Source organism: Linepithema humile, chromosome 7 (genome assembly GCF_040581485.1).
Source record: "Linepithema humile isolate Giens D197 chromosome 7, Lhum_UNIL_v1.0, whole genome shotgun sequence".
NCBI classification, from domain to species: Eukaryota; Metazoa; Arthropoda; class Insecta; order Hymenoptera; family Formicidae; genus Linepithema; species Linepithema humile.
The window spans coordinates 21594879-21612353 of record NC_090134.1 but is presented as its reverse complement, the minus strand read 5'-3'; the positions used below and the strand labels follow the sequence as shown (position 1 = coordinate 21612353).

The window sequence follows — 17475 nt, the reverse complement described above, 5'->3', positions numbered from 1 at the left end:
ACCACCCCCACTCCTTCAAGATTCACTCTAGTATGCATATAGCTCGCTGATGATGACACTTACACATTCAAAGTAATGCATAAGGTGTGAACGTAGCTGTCAAATCGCGATGGCTGCCGCCAAGTAGTAAGTTGAGTGATGCTATGAAAAAAGTTTTAATCACTCAAATGTACGGTAAGACGACGATTTATTTAGCACGAAAAGAATGGCAGGTTTAGAGAACTACGATAGCGTATACAGAGGCCGACCTGCCAAAACGTGGGAAATGGATACATCATATCCGCAGAGGTACCACGGTCGCGAGGTTATTCGTCCTCTGGAAATACCCGTTGTCCATCCTCTAGCGGAGGATCTGCCGGCTGTCGATGACGGTGGGTTGTGACGGTCATTTCTTGAACACTGAACATTGATTGTTGATGTCCCTGCAAAAATTTTTAAAAGAGCTTTAATTTATGTTATTGTCTTCATGTTAAATTGGAGTAAGTACGTGGAATACTGACCTTTCCTCAATCTTTCAGATATTACTGTGACCAAATATGTAGGATTAGGCTGCGGCTTAGCGAGCTTAATTACGGAAAATCTGTTGATTCATCCATTTGTTGTGTTGCGACGGCAATGTCAGGTCAATCCAGGCGCATCAAAGTATCATTTATTGCCAATAACTTTAGTGCCAGTGATAGTACGTCTGCATCAGACCCAAGGTATAAACACATTGTGGAAAGGAATTGGTTCGGTTTTACTTGTAAGAGGCATGACAATGGCTGTGGAGGATCTGATTTCAAAACTCACACCGTGGCCAAAGTAAAGTGATCATCAAATAATATGCTTACAGTATCTTGTAACATTTGTAAGCATCTCTAAAATTGTCTCTTTTAAAACTAGATATTTAATTTCAGGAAGATTACCTATAATAATTCGTTGAAAACGTTTGGCCAACATATTCTTCTCAAATGGTGATTGTTATTATTATTACAATAAACATATATCAATATAAATTAACAAGTTATCGATATATAATTTTGAATTTTAGTGTCTCCTTAGGTATTGTGACTCCCTTCTATTCTGCGTCACTTGTGGAGACTGTACAGTCTGAGATCGCCTCCGAATGTCCCGGAATCTTGGATGTTTTCCGGGACGGTGCAATCCGCTTGCTCGATGTGTGCAACAAAGGTAGACTCATCCCTATTTACGCCCTCGTGCCACCCACTATAGTTTATGGAGTATCAAAATATCTTTTCACTCTTGTTGTGAGGGGAGTGGCTAGTCGAATTATGCACGTCAGGTACAAGCATTTGCAAGAGGCAAGAGTACGTATCTAATTGATTTTCTTCAGCATTGTACTTTGAAGAAAAAGATGTAGAAATAAACTTATAGAAACCTTGTTGCATTTTAGGGCGCGTACAGTAAAGACTTTCTGTCCGAAAGTGTTCTTCAGGATATAGAAATGCAATCGACCCTCGTATCGATGTGTGCCGCGGATATCGTGTTTTATCCTCTTGAAACTGTTATTCATCGATTGCACCTTCAGGGCACACGTACCATTATCGATAATTTGGATACCGGAAGAAGTGTTACACCATTGTTAACTGGGTACAGCAGTGCGGCCGATTGTTACCGCACGATAATCTCAACTGAAGGACCACTTGGCCTGTATAAGGGATTCGGCGCTCTAATTTTACAATTCACAGTACATTTTATGGTATTGCGCGCGACGAAATGGCTTTTAACGGAACTGGGCGCGATGTTGATGCCGAAATCTAAGCCGATAAAGCCACCGAAATCTCCGTATTATAACGAAATATGAAAGAGATGCTGCACTTGTGTAACAAAACGTTGTAAGATAGATGGAATTATTTATTTTTGCTTCTATTAACTACTGATCATATAAAAGGAATTTGTGTATAGTTTCCAGCACAGTTTTTGACGCTTCTGATAAATTAAGATTTCGCACAGTTGAGAGAATTTTCTTGATCTTCTTTTGGCATGCTATTAATAATATATAATGAGATATTTTTTCGTACTTACAAATATTGTAAATTATGTATACAAATTTTATACCTCTTATTGTACATTTTACAACCGATCAAATCAGATAGAGATCTATTGAAAATTTTTAGAGAATGTTACAAGTCCCAAATTTATGAAATGTAGACAATACATCTAGATATAGTCATTCTTGACATAGTGATCATTTTCATCCAATAAATAATTTCTACACACACACATGAAATGGAATGTAATTAGTGAGTTAATTAGAATATTATGTTGATATAGGTCGATTATGTTGTTATAGATCGTTTATAAAGTGAATAAATTGAGATATACTACAATTATGCATCATAGATTTTTATATGAACATTAAAATTATTTTATATTTAAGACAAAATTCATGAAATGCAGATTTAGGAGAAAGTTCGTACAAACATCTTTATTGCTTATTATATATTTTACAACTATTTTTTTTTCCTTATGTATGTATTTTCTTTTATATATATATTTATATTAATTAATTATATTCAATGCATAATGTCTAAAATTAAGAAAATGTAATAACTGATTAAAAATTAAAGAAATATGCTGTAAAATTCTAAGTTATGCAACAACTTAAGACAGTTAAAAAAATATGCATTGTTTCACATAATATAATTAAGTAAATATAGTATATAAATCTCTTTAAAATAATCTTCGAATAATATTTGTTAAGCATTAAAATGTTTTAAACTAATACAATTTCTGAATATTCTTATTTAATTTTTACCTGAAAATAAAACTTAAACTTTTTCTACAGAGAAAACAAAAATCAAAATATATCCTTTAATTATTCTTCAGTATTGTCAGTATTCTTATTATTATCAGTATTCTTATTATCATCAGTATTCTCATTATTATCAGTATTCTCATTATTATCATCCTCTCTGTCGTTTTTTCTCATGTACTGTGGTTTCTCTAGGCCTTTCACACACTGTTCTGTTATGTGAACCGACATTATATCGCTTCCCGGTATTTCAAACATGGGTTCTAAGAGTAAAGCCTCCATTATCGCTGGAAGACCTCGCGCTCCCGTTTTCTTTTCAATTGCGAAGGAGACAATTGCTTTTAAGGCTTCAGAATCAAACGTCAATTTCACCTGCAAAAATGCAATATAATTTACAATTTATTGTTAATGATTAACATGTGATTCAATTAGATAAATGCTTTTGAGACTACTGGAAGAATGAGAAAATTAAAACTACCTTATCCATTGAGAACAACTCCTGGTATTGAAAAATAATCGCATCTTTCGGTTCCGTAAGAATTCTTAATAATATGTCCTTGTCCAGAGCGTGGAAGGGCACGAGCACAGGAAATCTGCCAATAAATTCAGGTATCATGCCGAATTTGATAAGATCTTTCGTTTGAACTTGCAGTAGTATATTATTCTTTTTATTATTGCTCTCTGTGGAATCGTTCTCATCAACTTCGAGATCTTTGTATATGCGGTGCATGATTAGCTTGTTTATCTCACTGTAAGCACCGGACGCGATAAAAAGAATATTTGTAGTGTCCACTTGTACATCACTTCCAACATTTTCACTAAAACGCTTGTATTTTTTCCCTATGCTTACGATTTTTCCTTCCAATATTTTTAACAATTCTTGTTGGACACCTCTTCCAGCTACGTCATGGCAGACACCTCTGGTAGCTGCTATTTTGTCAACTTCATCTAGAAAAATAATGCCCACTTCGGTACGATTTACATCATTATTAGCATTGTGGTAAAGCTGTTCGACGATGCTGTCTACATCTTCCCCTATATATCCACTTTGTGTAAGACTACTACAATCACAGATAGCAAATGGAACATTTAGAAATTCCGCCATTTTTTGTGCGAGTAACGTTTTTCCAGAGCCTGTTGGACCGATTAACATTATATTATTTTTCTTCAATTTAAGCTGTTCTTTGCTGTCTAACATAGATTTCTGTTTCACTTCTGCAACTTTTATGTTTCTATAAACATCTAAAATAAAAAAATACTATAATTAATATGTTAATATATTTATAATCTATTAATTAGAATACTCTCCAATAATCTATTTTTGTGAAACATAAAAAACTAAAAAATAAAATTATTAAGTATAAATACATAAAAAATATTGCTACTCTATACTGTAATTTGTTTCAATGATTATTATAAGAAGTTATTAGTGTAGCTTTCAAACATGGACTTTACAACAATATGATAATATAATTTAACAATTCTGATTACGCTAGCAGTAGATATACAAAGATATATTTTATAATAAAAGTTATAACATTCAAACATTGCTATTCATAAAGACCTTTATACATGCAATCTTCTTTTTTCTCTTTCTTTTGCAAATCAGCGTTTGTTTGTAATTTTTGTACAGGTAGATTCTTGTAAATTCGTTTATAATGATTATAAATAGCAACACTGAGTACTTTTTTTGCATACTCCTGCCCCACGACATATGCGTTGAGATACTCGAATATCTGAAATTATTTTATCAGTTTTTTTTTGTTGTACTAATCGCATAATTAAAATCATTTACCTTTTTTGGTTGGATTTTATGTAATCCTTGTTCATCATTTTTCGATTTAAGGGCTGCCATTGTGAACTTTGACTTTCAGGAGAAATAAACACCGTTGTTTATTAATATGGTAATGCACAGAGCTGGCAGATAAAAGACCCGAGCAACACATACACAATTGAGAATCGTGTATATGCGCTTTACGGAACGTAGCCATGGTTGTGTAGAGCGCTTTTATAACACGCGTTCGATTGTTTGTTTTCAATCTGACAGTTCGATTGTTACCATGCGAAAATCTCAACGGAAATACTGCTTAATTTGTATAAAGAATTTAGCGTTCTTATTTTACAATTTACGATATACACTTCACGATATTGTAAGAAAATTCTGCGGCGAAGTTATGCACGACTGAAGCTAAAGCCGGTAAAGCTACAAAACTTTTCATGTGCTACGACGAAATAAAAAAAAATATACCTTGCCTATGAAACAAAATGTACTGTACGATACAGGCTGTTGTCATATGTCCTGTGACAATTGATAATGGAAAATCCCCGAAATATATGAAAGTGAAATCCTTGGTTTTTTTTAGAACGAGTTTTTTTTATAGCGTTTCTTAAAACGAATTTTGATCGACCCAAGATTCAATGACGTCATTGCGTCGTCTCCGCTAATAAAATAAAATACTTGAATTTATGGTAAAATAATCCGCGATGGATCAAAATCCGTCCATTCGCATAAGGTTTACTTAAGTATGCGTCCTGTTAAAAAGACGCTATATGGCAGATTTAAAAGTTTTGATTAGCGCTGTCATCGTAAATATGCTTCCAGATATCTCAATCTCCTCATTTTCAATATTAATATACTGCTATTTTTCGCTGAAATCTTGAATTCATTTTATTCATACGCGAATAATTTTTTTGTATATATAAATCGAAGTCTATTACAGTTTCTCACATCAGAGATTTATTACAAATACAGAATTATTCTATATATTAATTATATAAGACATCGGATTACCATGAAATGAAGATTTAGGAAAAAGTTCGTGTAAACGTCTTCTCTCGTCGTTATATTTTACACAGCCTATTCTTCCTTCTCTTCTCACTGCACAGTTTTCATTCGTGAATAAGTAGCGAGGATGTATATCGCAGATGATATTTTATAGACAAATTGGTGTAATTATATAAGTCAAATATTCACAATATTTTCCTTTCCACTAGTCTATACTATGTACAATATTTTACACATAGCTACTTCTATTATATTGTGACATAAAAATAATGTTCTTGTCATTCCTTATACTTTCTTCGCTTTATATATATATATATATATGACATTTTCTTATTATTGAAACGATCAATGTTAATTTCCGCTAGTTTTCCTAGAATTATTGAACTATAAGAATTATTTTTTAGTATTTTGTTAAACAATGCGTAACAATAGTATCCTTTGTTACGACAACATATGAAAATTTATTTTGAGTGGTTGCATTGAAATTTTCTTTATTGCATGGCTTTTTACATTTTTCAATCAAATTTTGATCTTTTTATAGTTTAATTGATATTCTTTTATCTTATATCCTCATGTCTTAAGTAAATCCATTTAATCAATTTAAATTATAATGCGGGTTTTTTTCACTGCATCTGACATTTAGCATTTGACATCATAGCTCTGTTGCCAAATAAAGCTTGTTAAAAAAATTTTTTTATTTAGTTGAATGTAAATATATTTTTTATCCCTGTTGGATAATCTCTGTCACAAGATATGAATAGATATTACATTTTGTTTTCAATGTTACCACCAATAAATGCACGTATGATGCAAAACTTGATTGGTTGTGGAATGCTACTATGTGTGTTTTTTTGACTTTTCCTGCAATACGAATAAATTATGCGATATAAAATTTATTCTCCAAAATGTAAAACTGCAAATTCTCTTCATTTTCACGTTTGCTATTTTTATGCGACACTTCTTTTTAGCATTCATATCTATTCAACGTATTGGCAATCATATATATTTTTAATATTGTTGCTGTTCTCAAATAAAAGATTCTATGAAAATTATTGATAAAAAAATTATATCATTAATATAAATAAGATATACATAATTAATTGCAGCGAATATATATCCAACATTATAATACACTATATTTAAAATCGATAGAAATTTACTATAGTAAAGAAACAAAATTTTTAGCAAAGTAACAAAGCTCAAGAAATATCTTGTATAAATATAAAATATGAAAAACCGTTTGAAGTGTTGTTCTTTATACGAAATAATTTTATATATTTCATATGTATATATATATATATACTAATATATATATATATACAAATATATATATATATAAATATATATAAAATATATACATCTAAAATTATTATAGAACACATCTATAAAATAATTAAAAATTATGAAGTATTCAATTTAAATTTTGTCCAAAAAACCTCTATCTATTAGTAAAAAGGCCATGAAAATTATACCAAAGTGTCGCATTCTTTCAATATTTGTTAATTATGTACATGCTGCGCTTGTTGAATGTCATCCTCATTGTTCTCATCACGTCTCGCATACTGCGGCTTTTCAACACCTTTTACACACTGTTCTGTAATGTGAACCGTCATTATATCACTTCCCGGTACTTCAAACATGGGCTCCAAGAGTAACGACTCCATTATCGCTCGAAGACCACGCGCTCCGGTTTTCCTGTCCATCGCTAACGAAGCAATTGCATTTAGCGCGTCAATATCGAACGTCAATTCCACCTGTAAAATCCAATATAATTTACAATTATTAATAGATAGATGATTTAAATAGATAAATACTTCTCAGACTATTGCAAGAATGAGGGTATGAAAATCACCTTATCCATTGAGAACAACATCTGATATTGAGGAACAATGGCATTTTTTGGTTCTGTGAGAATTCTCGCTAACATGTCCCTATCAAGAGTATGAAAAGGCACGAGTACGGGGAATCTGCCGACGAACTCGGGTATCATGCCAAAATCGATGAGATCTCTAGCCTCCACTTGTTGCAGCAACATGTCCTTCTCCTTATTGTCCCTCTCGGTAGAAGGTGACATATTCGCGACATCGGCCAAAGTCGCCGCTCTTCTGCCCGGGCTCTCGGAAGCGGGCGTCGCGCCAAATCCGAGATATTTTTCCGATTTGCGTCGCGCGATCAGCCTGTCCAAACCGCTATAGGCGCCCGACGCGACAAAAAGAATATTCGTAGTGTCCACTTGTAACATTTCTCCGCGCAACTTTCTCGAGCTGTTCCTCTCCGGCACGTTCACAATCGTTCCCTCCAGCATCTTTAGCATTCCCTGCTGCACACCCTCTCCACCAACGTCGCGTAGCTGATGGATTCCGGGAATAGCCCCTATCTTGTCGACCTCGTCTAAAAAGACGATGCCCATTTGAGCGCGATCCACCACGTAGTTGGCGTCTTGAAGGAGCTTAGCTATGACACTTTCTATATCTTCGCCGACGTAACCGGCTTGCGTGAGAGTGGTACAATCACATATGGCGAATGGAACATCGAGACACTGGGCTATTGTCTGCGCGAGTAACGTTTTCCCGGATCCCGTAGGACCGAGTAACAATATGTTGCTTTTCTCTAATTTTAACTGATGTTGCTTGCTATCTAATATAGATGATCCAGGAGCCGACTGACTGCTTGTCGATTTCTGCTCGTTTCCTGGATTGATAGTATGCTGAAATCCAACTCCCGGAAATGGATTTCCAATGCCCGATATATGTAATAAATCTATAAAGAGAATATTTTACGATTATCACTTATAATAATATATTAATACTTTTTGTGAAAAAATGTAAAAAAATATTATTCTAGATTTGAATTCTACTTTAATCACTATTAGACATGAAACTGGTTTTAAATAGTGCTCGGTAATTTCATATCTAATTAAAGTATATGCAATAATGTTTTATAATATTGAATCATTTTATAGTATTGCTATTTACGTGGTTTAGGACCTCTGTGAGTAAAGGGATGATTCGTTTCCTGGGTGCCAATCGTGTTAACATTAGTTTGTGCTTGTGAATTCTGTACAGGCAGATTGTTGTAAATTCGTTTGTAGTGATTGTAGACAGCAACGCTCAACACCTTCTTGGCATATTCTTGGCCCACAACATGTTTGTTTAGATATTCAAAAATCTGAAAAAATATTATTTCCTTGTTAGTTAAGAGGGATTTAATGTCCACTTTTGTTATGTTTCCAAACAAGTCTTTATCTGTATAATTCTAAATTATCAATAATCAGAATTAAAATAAATTACTTTTTTTGGAGGTGGAGGTGGCTTTCTGTAGAAACCTTGCTTTCCATCTTCTGGCCTAAGTGCTTCCTTCAAACTCCTCTTTGAATCAATTTCTGATAGAACAACGAAGAAATGATGGCACTTTTCACACTTGACGAATCTCGTTGATGCTATATTATTTGCAAAAATGGCAGATATGCTGTATTAGAAGTTAATATTAGTATGTAAAAATAAATCTTAGTGTAAATTGAGATACATTGCCAATCTTAGCATAATTATATTTGAACTTTTGTTAAGCAATATTTTACTTACAAACAAATGTTTCAACGTGTGTGCAAGGATCTCCACACTTAGGACAGGTAAGAGTATTCTTTTTCCCACCACCAGTGCCACTACTGGAGGATCCACTGGATGAAGTAGTGTCTTTAGAAGGTGGTGTAGGTTCCGTTGGGGCTTTTGCCAAACCATGACTAATTGTCAAAGTTCTACTGGCCACAACAACTCTCACAATTTTATGTACTGCATTGCCATAAATAAATCTTTTGTTAGTACTGTTTCTTTTTATAAACAATAGTATATAGCTATCCATCTATCGTAGTCAAAAAACTGTTTACAAACACCACTCACCATGATTGGTAACATGATTACAAGAGGCCAGGCGACCCGCGTGAATTAAGCAACAACGTACACAGCTCATGACTGGAGAAATTTTCCGTTTGGCCTAAGAACGATGTGGTCCGATCAACGATGTATTTACGATGTTCCACGCCACTTGAATCTAGAATCAGAGGGGTATTTTCTTGCGTACGATACGCATATTGCTGATACCGTCTAAAAGCGACGGCCAATGACTGCGCTTAAGTGTTTGCGAAATCGGATGACGATGTAGCTCTTGCGTTGTTTATTGCGTGTCAAAATGCGAGAGGCGGATAAAAATTACGAGCGCGCGACCACCGCGCGTATTATTTCTCGCGACGTCCCAGATGATGAAGAGACCGCTCACGGCGCGATTCTGAAGGACAACCGGATCGTCGCCAGATCATCGCCATACGTGGAAACTATCGCGTAATTTTTGCGCGGTGACACCTGCGTGACAGCTGAAATTCACGGATGTCGCAAACGACGTTCGCGCAAGGACGCGCTCGGATGATAACACATGAAAAGAAACATATATCGTCGAAAGATAGCGAGAAAGATAGACCGGGATGTGCGTTTTTGTACTCGCGCATATCAGTAAGAAGTTGCGAATCTACGAACACTCTGCGTTCCCACATCTTACCCTATTTTTCATACAAAATGCGACAGGCGTGTACAATACGTACTCCCCGAATTGCAGGGTATGCAAACTCCTGTGTTTTTCGGGGATCACTTTTGAAGATCGGGGTTACGTGCCCAGACGGCAGCACTATGTCTCCCCTACCATCATTCATCACCGCTCAACAGTTGCTGAACAGTTGCTAATGGTTGGTTCATCATGGTTGCATTTGAAACAGAATTGCCTAATTACAGAATAGGGAGCTTAAGCCTGCATCAGGTTATGCAACTTTTTGCAGAATTTGCATAAAATCTAGTAAATTACTAAAAATGCACCATACAACACACAAGATTTCTAGTAATTCACTAGATCGCATGCGAATTGTTGCAACAAGTTGCATAGTCTGATGCTGGTTTTATCAGAGAATTTATTCTAAATGAAGAGAATTCTGTTGTTTACATTAACCAACATTAACTAATCACACATCACTGAAGAATATACATCAATGATCATATTATCTATATAAGTGTTGTATCAAATTATGTAAATTTCTTACGGATATTTTAAAGTCACAATATTAATAATGTCCAAAAAGATAGGACTTGGTCAAAAACGTACTCAATCTACAATTGTGGGATTTTTAGCTAAAAAGACAGATAAAAATAATATTCTGCAGTCTAGGTGGGCAAAATTTATTTGTCTTTATAAAAATATCTTAATTGTAATATTTTAATATGTTTATAATAATTTTTATGTAAAACGTAATATAACATTATATACATATGTGTTTTTAAAAGACTAAAGGATTGTATTTTTTAGTACACCAAAATCAATAAAAGAAGAAAATACTGATTTAAGTAATGAATCATTGAATGATTCATATTTTGATAAACAAAGAAAAATACCTGGAGATTTGGTAACAATAGATGCAATAATAAATCTTGTAAGATTACTATTTTATTTAAAAATGTATATATATCTTTAATTAATGTATGCATTTTATTTATAAAATTTTATTTTATAAAACATGTCAAATTAGAAAATAATTTATGATATTTTCATATTTTAAACCACAGGATAATTCAGACAGTTCAGACTTGTGTGACAGTCCCTTGAAAACAGAAATAAGTAAAGTTCAGAATATTTCAGAACCATATTATGTTGAAAATTCAATAGAAGAAAAAGAAAGAATTGAGAGAGAAAAATCCAAATCTTCAAATCCTTCACAGAATACTAATTTTGAAAAGAAAGATGCTGATTTTATAAAAGATTTAGTTATTCCTGAGTCTTCTGACAGTGAAGAAGATAAAAAAAATTTTAGAAGATGCTTACGTTTAAATCGTAAATCGAATGAAACATTAATAAAAGAAAAGAAGCAAACTGCTGTATCAAAAACTAATTTTACTGACAATGAGTGTGATAGTGAATATTTTGCTTCTAGCAGCACAAGATCATTAGATAAAAATGAAACACTCAATGATACCATTAATGCAGTGGAAAAAAACATTAATGAGCGTTTACAGACTCCTAAAAAACATAATAAACAAAAAAATTCTTTAATTTCGGACTCTGATGCCGATAGTCCTCGTTCAACACACAATAGTAAGCGATCACCAAGAAAAGAATGGGTAGGCCCTGATATTAGATTAAATTTGAAAGACTTGGGTTTAAATAAGCAGTTAGGTTCATGGATTGAATCCATTCAAAAGAAACCAGCAATGTCCATAGTGCCTGTAAGTTTCAATTATATTATAAAATATTATAAATTAATATTAATTAACTTTATAACTTGAACTAGGCATTAATTTTTTTTTATCTGTTGTAGACTACAAAGGACAAGTTGTTAGAAAGACGGGAAAATTTAAAAGATCTTCAAATTGAAGTTCTTGACAAGTTTTGTGTCGCACTTGAATTGATTCCACTACCAGTACTGGAGCAATTTCCAAAATTTGATCCGGATTCTTTAAAAAAATTACAAGGTCTGCATCGACACGTAAAAGCTAAATTGCGTTTAGTGCAAACAAAATTATCAAAATTGCAAAATGAAGATGAAAACATATCGGAATTGGATCTTTCTGAATCTCTGTCATCAAAATCAATCGAAACACCAACTTCACATACGTATGAGAGTAGTCTGATGAGTAATTATGAAAATTATAACATGCCGAGTACCTCTGCATCGAAAATGATAGATTTTTCTCATGACTCATTCAATGTAACAGAGTCGTACACGAAAGAACACAATAGCAATACAGAATCTCCATCAATAAACAGATCACCTGAACTTAAAGTTGCACATAAGAAGAGTACTTTTCAGTTAAAGAGACCTGTCAAGACAGTGCTAGGAAGTCAAGTTTCTAAAGCGATAGCAGAAATGTGGGAAAAGGATCAACAAGTGTCTAAGACAGTGAACTCTTCGACGAATTCTGAATATGTTCCTAAACCTGTGAAAAATACATTTAACGATACTATGAAAACACCACCGAGAGAAAAAAGTATATCTTTGCAAAGAAACACCCTCCAGGATAGTCCAGAAAACTGGATTGGTACTAATAAATCTCAAGGTAAGCAGATAGCAAATAAAATACTAATTTTTTGTTCTTTATTAAAAATTTTAATTTAAAAAATGTTGCAGACAATTGTCAGACATTTCCAGCAAAAGCTAGAACATTATCACAAGAGATAGAACAATTTCCAGCTTTGGGAGCAGATTGTAATATAGATATAAACGATGATTTCATAGGTACAAGTTTTATATAAAACCTTTTGTTGCACTTGTGCTAAGAATCTGATAAATGTTTTATTGTAATTTATAGATTGGTCTGAGCCTTGCCACGAGCGAAGTAAGAAGCAAAACAATGAAGAAGTAAAATCGAAGCTTAAAAAAAATAATGTGGAACATGGAAAATTCACTGGTAATTATAAAAATGATGGTGTTAGTGGAGAGTTTGATGGCTCAACATATCCACATTCGCAAGAAATGTTAAAGGTATAAAATATTTAATTATCTTTACATTTTACGCAAGTAGTGTAATGCCATTATGGCAAGTAATCCACATATGCATAATTAATATGTAGTCGCACTATTTATATTCTTTTATTTTACAGATTTTTCGACAGAAATTTGGCTTGTATACATTTAGGCCGAATCAGTTGCAAGCTATTAACGCAACACTACTGGGATTTGATTGTTTTGTTTTAATGCCGACTGGAGGCGGAAAATCTCTTTGTTATCAATTACCTGCACTTTTAAGTGTTGGATTAACAATTGTTATCTCACCGCTGAAAAGCCTTATTTTAGATCAAGTTCAAAAACTTATCTCACTTGATGTAAGCGAGAGAATGTTGTATCTTCACATTACAAAATATCATGTATGCATATTCTACAGCTTTACATTATTTTCTAAAGTCTTGAATTCAAATTTACAGATTCCTGCAGCTCACTTATCCAGTTCTCTAACGGACAATCAAGCAGAAGCGGTGTACAGAGAACTTTCGAAAAAGGAACCCGCTCTCAAGATATTATACGTAACGCCAGAAAAAATTTCCGCCTCGCAAAAGTTTTGTAATACTCTGACCACTTTATACGAGAGAGAATTGTTGGTAAAGTTTGTCATCGACGAAGCACACTGCGTCAGTCAATGGGGTCATGATTTTAGGCCTGATTACAAAAAACTTAGGTGCCTCAGGGATAATTATCCTAAAGTGCCAACAATGGCTCTAACTGCCACAGCTACACCGCGCGTTAGAACAGATATTTTGCATCAATTGGGTATGACTAATCCTAAATGGTATGTAGGATATGTAATTATTTATAATTACATGAATATATGTGTGTGTGTGTTAAAAAATCAATGATTTTATTTCTAGGTTTATGTCGAGTTTTAACAGGCCCAACCTAAGATACAGTATAATCTCTAAGAAAGGAAAAAATTGTTCCGATGAAGTTGTGGCTATGATAATGACAAAATTCAAAAATACTTGCGGTATTGTATATTGTTTATCGCGCAAGGACTGTGACGATTACGCTGCTCAAATGAAGAAAAACGGCATTAAAGCGTTGAGTTATCACGCGGGACTTACTGACAATCAAAGAAGCAACTGTCAAGGAAGATGGATTTCTGACGAAGTATATCTTATCATATGCTTTATCTTATCATGCTGCGCTATACTGTGATACAATTTTATATATTTTATCTATAATTGTATTTTTTACGATTTCTACATTATTTTCAAACAATTATTCTCTTCTTAGGTGCATGTTATATGCGCGACCATAGCTTTTGGAATGGGCATTGATAAACCAAATGTGCGCTTCGTGATACACGCAGCCTTGCCAAAATCCATAGAAGGCTATTATCAGGAGAGTGGCCGCGCTGGTCGTGACGGCGAAATAGCAGATTGTATTTTATTTTATAATTATACAGATATGCACAGAATCAGAAAAATGTTCGAATTCGATAATCCAAATCCACAAGTCATGAGCACACACATGGACAATTTGTTTAAGATGGTGGCATTTGCGGAAAATACCACGGATTGTCGTAGATCACTGCAGCTTAATTATTTCGGAGAAATATTTGACAGACAAGAATGCATTTCATATAAAGCAACTGCATGCGATAATTGCAGGAGCAAGGTACGTATATTGTATGAATTAAATGAACGATTGCAATGTAAAGTCTCTAAATAAAATTATTACCGATGATTAATTTAGGAGGAGATTACAATGTTGGACGTAACGGCGGATGCAAAGGAGATCATGAAGGCTGTACGAGATATCAACAATAGAAAGAATAGCAAACTTACATTAGTATTTTTAACAGACATTTTTAAGGGCAGTGATCTCAAAAAGATTCGCGAATCAGGTTTATATCCAACAATAAAATCAGTATTTATATATTACTAAAATACAACTAAAAATATTTCTCTTAAACTTTAGGTCTTACGAAACATTTCTTATACGGCCGTGGTAAATCGTGGAACAAATGCGACATAGAACGCCTTTTGCACTACATGGTACTACAAGAATATTTGCAAGAGAATATGTATATTAACAATGAGATTGCTTGTGCATATGTAAAAATCGGACCGAAAGCGAGTGAACTCATGACGAAAAAAGATGCAAAGGTATTATTCTAAACAGCAGAATATTTTGAAAATATAAAATAAGTGAATAAATTTCAACATATTTTAAAAGTTCTCACGTTAGCACACATTTGAATTTTTTTTTACTTATTGCATCTTAATATATTTTACTTTATTTTAAACAGATAGAAATCCCGATAAGACATTCGAATAAGTCTACAAGCGGTGTGGCCACAGTTTCAACAGTTACAAAGGAAGTCAATGGAATTATTAAGGAATTACAAGATCGTTGCTATGTCGAGTTGATGACAACAATAAGAGGGATTGCTGACACTCTGGATGTTTCTGCTTCCTCTATCATGAATATGGTGGCTGTCAGAGCGATGAGCCAGCGTTTACCTGAGACTGAAGAAGCCATGTTACAAATACCGCATGTCACTAAAGCTAACTTTGTTAAATATGGCAAACTTCTTTTAGAGGCTACGCAGAGATATGCGGCAGAAAAAATTGGTACGTGATACATACACGATAAGCTACATTTCGAGATATCGCGTAAAATATAAATTTACGAAATATTATTTTCAGTATTGTTAAATGAGGGCAATGATGAAGAACAGGATAGTGTTGACAATGATGATGATAACACCTGGAATGATGATAGCTTTAACAATAGTAGTAGTACTAGTAATCGCCGTGGCAGGAAACGAAAGATTGGCAGTCGTTCTAACAGTATTAATAAAAGATATAAACGAGGTGGCGCAAGGTAGTATAAAAATATATTACTTCTGATTATATATAATAATATAATAAATAAATTGCATCAATATTCTAGCAGAGAAAATAAATAAAATAATATAAAATTAGTGATTATACTGTTATGTATCTGTATGAATATTTTATATATTGTAATATATTTTTCATACATTTACAGTGCACGGAGGGGAAGAGGTTCATCAAAAAGTTCAACAACAAAATATAATGCAACTGTGAATAATGCAAAAAAAGTTGTGGGTCTCGCAAGTTTTAGTCAATCAAAACATTACCTTGCACATCCTAACAGATACTTGAACATTAATTAATTGATTTTTCTATTTCCTTCATAAATTATTTTAGGACTCTGTGATGAGATAGGCATTTCCGTACAAATCTCGAGATTAAAGTATCTGAATATTCTATGTGGCGTTTTAGCCATTCTATAAATTAAAAAAATCTCTACAGTCAAACTACATTATATTTATAGTTTGTAAGCATTCGCATAATATATATATATATTTGTAAAATAGTTTTTGTAATAAAATTTTGATATTTTTTTATACACACAAGCGACTTTATTAAATATTCTAAGTTATACTATTATAAGCCTACATTTTTAAAATTACTATTTAATTACATTACTATGTGAAACATCATTTATAGATCGGGTTGCATTATCCTAGCTTGTCGATCTTCATTTTGAACATGACGTTTCAATAAGTTCATCACTTCATTATCAAATTCAGATGGAGTTGGCTTAACACCAGTTGCCCAGTAGAATATGTCCCAATCGTTTGACGGTAAATTTATAAGTTGATCATAAAGTCTTAACTGTGTGTCATTGAACGTACTTAAATATTTCTTTGCAAATGTGCTAAGAAGCAAACCGTTCTCCAACATCCCACGCTTACGAGACTGATATGTCAATCTAAGATAATAACAGATATAATAAAACATTAGAATATTATTAAAAATTCTATCGGATCAATAGTTATAACTGACTAAATATTTATCTAATTCTGTCATTATAATAATAAATGAGACATAATATGATACATATAGGCACAATAAGATATACAAAATTTAGTTAAGCTAGACTGTTAGTAGACTTTTTGTTTCATCACAACAAAATCTAGTGTAGTACCGTGCTCTTTTAAGATCTGCATTTTCTCCTTCACGTTCTACATAATGTGGGATGCTAGGTTCCCGGCTGTCAGGATGAATTAAGTCTTGGAAATCATCTTTCTGCCTGGAGCAACTTACCGACACACTTCTCATAAGAAGTGGTCTAACCTAAAGTATTATATACGCATTAGATTCTCCAAAATCCTTATCAGTTTAACATCTTCGAACTTACGCAGGAAGGTGCACGATTGAATACAGCATTCATCTCGAATTTTTTTCACATATGATCTGGTATGTTTTATCTGCTTGACTTCAATTTATATTTATAAATCACAATTGTGGCATGGTTGTCATTTTCTGTCAAATTAGCAACATCGACCAAACTTTTAGGATATATCCAGACTTATGCAAGTTGATATGGATATACTTTTACTTCTAGTGTCTT

General features: G+C 33.3%; 5 protein-coding genes across 8 annotated transcripts; 2 read left to right on the top strand and 3 right to left on the bottom strand.

Moving 5' to 3' along the window:
- Positions 1-62: 62 nt before the first annotated feature.
- On the top strand, positions 63-2330 carry LOC105668322 (mitochondrial outer membrane protein SLC25A46). Its single transcript, XM_012360632.2, has 5 exons — positions 63-371; positions 519-801; positions 897-953; positions 1031-1307; positions 1394-2330. Exons 1-5 carry the CDS (start codon positions 206-208, stop codon positions 1802-1804), a joined length of 1194 nt encoding a protein of 397 aa, XP_012216055.1. The 5' UTR covers positions 63-205; the 3' UTR covers positions 1805-2330.
- Positions 2331-2361: 31 nt separating this feature from the next.
- LOC105668321 (ATP-dependent Clp protease ATP-binding subunit clpX-like, mitochondrial) lies at positions 2362-5338 on the bottom strand. The gene is made up of 4 exons (XM_012360631.2): positions 4551-5338; positions 4320-4491; positions 3234-3997; positions 2362-3127 (listed from the first exon to the last, which is right to left on the bottom strand). Exons 1-4 carry the CDS (start codon positions 4608-4610, stop codon positions 2819-2821), a joined length of 1305 nt encoding a protein of 434 aa, XP_012216054.1. The 5' UTR covers positions 4611-5338; the 3' UTR covers positions 2362-2818.
- Positions 5339-5469: 131 nt separating this feature from the next.
- On the bottom strand, positions 5470-14068 carry LOC105668318 (ATP-dependent Clp protease ATP-binding subunit clpX-like, mitochondrial). 4 transcript variants are annotated; one of them, XM_067359263.1, is made up of 8 exons: positions 14050-14068; positions 9437-9587; positions 9122-9328; positions 8831-8979; positions 8516-8708; positions 7393-8300; positions 7052-7294; positions 5470-6401 (listed from the first exon to the last, which is right to left on the bottom strand). In XM_067359263.1, exons 2-8 carry the CDS (start codon positions 9504-9506, stop codon positions 6378-6380), a joined length of 1794 nt encoding a protein of 597 aa, XP_067215364.1. In that variant the 5' UTR covers positions 9507-9587; positions 14050-14068; the 3' UTR covers positions 5470-6377. The 4 variants fall into 4 exon arrangements, with proteins under 4 accessions (XP_067215364.1, XP_067215363.1, XP_067215361.1 ...); XM_067359262.1 differs by lacking the exon at positions 14050-14068 and adding an exon at positions 10132-10233; XM_067359260.1 differs by lacking the exon at positions 14050-14068 and adding an exon at positions 10089-10224.
- Blm (Bloom syndrome helicase) lies at positions 10398-16467 on the top strand. The gene is made up of 15 exons (XM_012360626.2): positions 10398-10745; positions 10884-11007; positions 11141-11797; positions 11890-12628; positions 12700-12807; positions 12881-13053; positions 13173-13394; positions 13494-13855; positions 13935-14193; positions 14320-14703; positions 14782-14932; positions 15007-15194; positions 15338-15662; positions 15738-15915; positions 16084-16467. Exons 1-15 carry the CDS (start codon positions 10648-10650, stop codon positions 16229-16231), a joined length of 4116 nt encoding a protein of 1371 aa, XP_012216049.2. The 5' UTR covers positions 10398-10647; the 3' UTR covers positions 16232-16467.
- LOC105668340 (succinate dehydrogenase assembly factor 2, mitochondrial-like) lies at positions 16450-17440 on the bottom strand. The gene is made up of 3 exons (XM_012360674.2): positions 17263-17440; positions 17050-17198; positions 16450-16833 (listed from the first exon to the last, which is right to left on the bottom strand). Exons 1-3 carry the CDS (start codon positions 17293-17295, stop codon positions 16563-16565), a joined length of 453 nt encoding a protein of 150 aa, XP_012216097.1. The 5' UTR covers positions 17296-17440; the 3' UTR covers positions 16450-16562.
- Between the last annotated feature and the right edge of the window lie 35 nt (positions 17441-17475).

What these genes read in the sequence shown, in the direction of transcription:
- LOC105668318 (XM_067359263.1), bottom strand. Translation starts at nt 9,506, where the DNA reads ATGAGCTGTGTACGTTGTTGCTTAATTCACGCGGGTCGCCTGGCCTCT. An exon ending in CACCTCCACCTCCAAAAAAA is followed by an intron (nt 8,709 to 8,830) that starts GTAATTTATTTT and finishes ATATTTTTTCAG; the next exon opens with ATTTTTGAATATCTAAACAA. An exon ending in ACATTCAACAAGCGCAGCAT is followed by an intron (nt 6,402 to 7,051) that starts GTACATAATTAA and finishes TTCGTATTGCAG; the next exon opens with GAAAAGTCAAAAAAACACAC.
- Blm (XM_012360626.2), top strand. Translation starts at nt 10,648, where the DNA reads ATGTCCAAAAAGATAGGACTTGGTCAAAAACGTACTCAATCTACAATT. An exon ending in CAGCAATGTCCATAGTGCCT is followed by an intron (nt 11,798 to 11,889) that starts GTAAGTTTCAAT and finishes TATCTGTTGTAG; the next exon opens with ACTACAAAGGACAAGTTGTT. An exon ending in TATAAACGAGGTGGCGCAAG is followed by an intron (nt 15,916 to 16,083) that starts GTAGTATAAAAA and finishes ATACATTTACAG; the next exon opens with TGCACGGAGGGGAAGAGGTT.
- LOC105668322 (XM_012360632.2), top strand. Translation starts at nt 206, where the DNA reads ATGGCAGGTTTAGAGAACTACGATAGCGTATACAGAGGCCGACCTGCC. An exon ending in TCTGCCGGCTGTCGATGACG is followed by an intron (nt 372 to 518) that starts GTGGGTTGTGAC and finishes TCAATCTTTCAG; the next exon opens with ATATTACTGTGACCAAATAT. An exon ending in AAACTCACACCGTGGCCAAA is followed by an intron (nt 802 to 896) that starts GTAAAGTGATCA and finishes ATTTAATTTCAG; the next exon opens with GAAGATTACCTATAATAATT.
- LOC105668340 (XM_012360674.2), bottom strand. Translation starts at nt 17,295, where the DNA reads ATGAATGCTGTATTCAATCGTGCACCTTCCTGC. An exon ending in TCAATCGTGCACCTTCCTGC is followed by an intron (nt 17,199 to 17,262) that starts GTAAGTTCGAAG and finishes ATAATACTTTAG; the next exon opens with GTTAGACCACTTCTTATGAG. An exon ending in GCAGATCTTAAAAGAGCACG is followed by an intron (nt 16,834 to 17,049) that starts GTACTACACTAG and finishes TTATTATCTTAG; the next exon opens with ATTGACATATCAGTCTCGTA.
- LOC105668321 (XM_012360631.2), bottom strand. Translation starts at nt 4,610, where the DNA reads ATGGCAGCCCTTAAATCGAAAAATGATGAACAAGGATTACATAAAATC. An exon ending in ATAAAATCCAACCAAAAAAG is followed by an intron (nt 4,492 to 4,550) that starts GTAAATGATTTT and finishes AAATAATTTCAG; the next exon opens with ATATTCGAGTATCTCAACGC. An exon ending in AGTTGTTCTCAATGGATAAG is followed by an intron (nt 3,128 to 3,233) that starts GTAGTTTTAATT and finishes GCATTTTTGCAG; the next exon opens with GTGAAATTGACGTTTGATTC.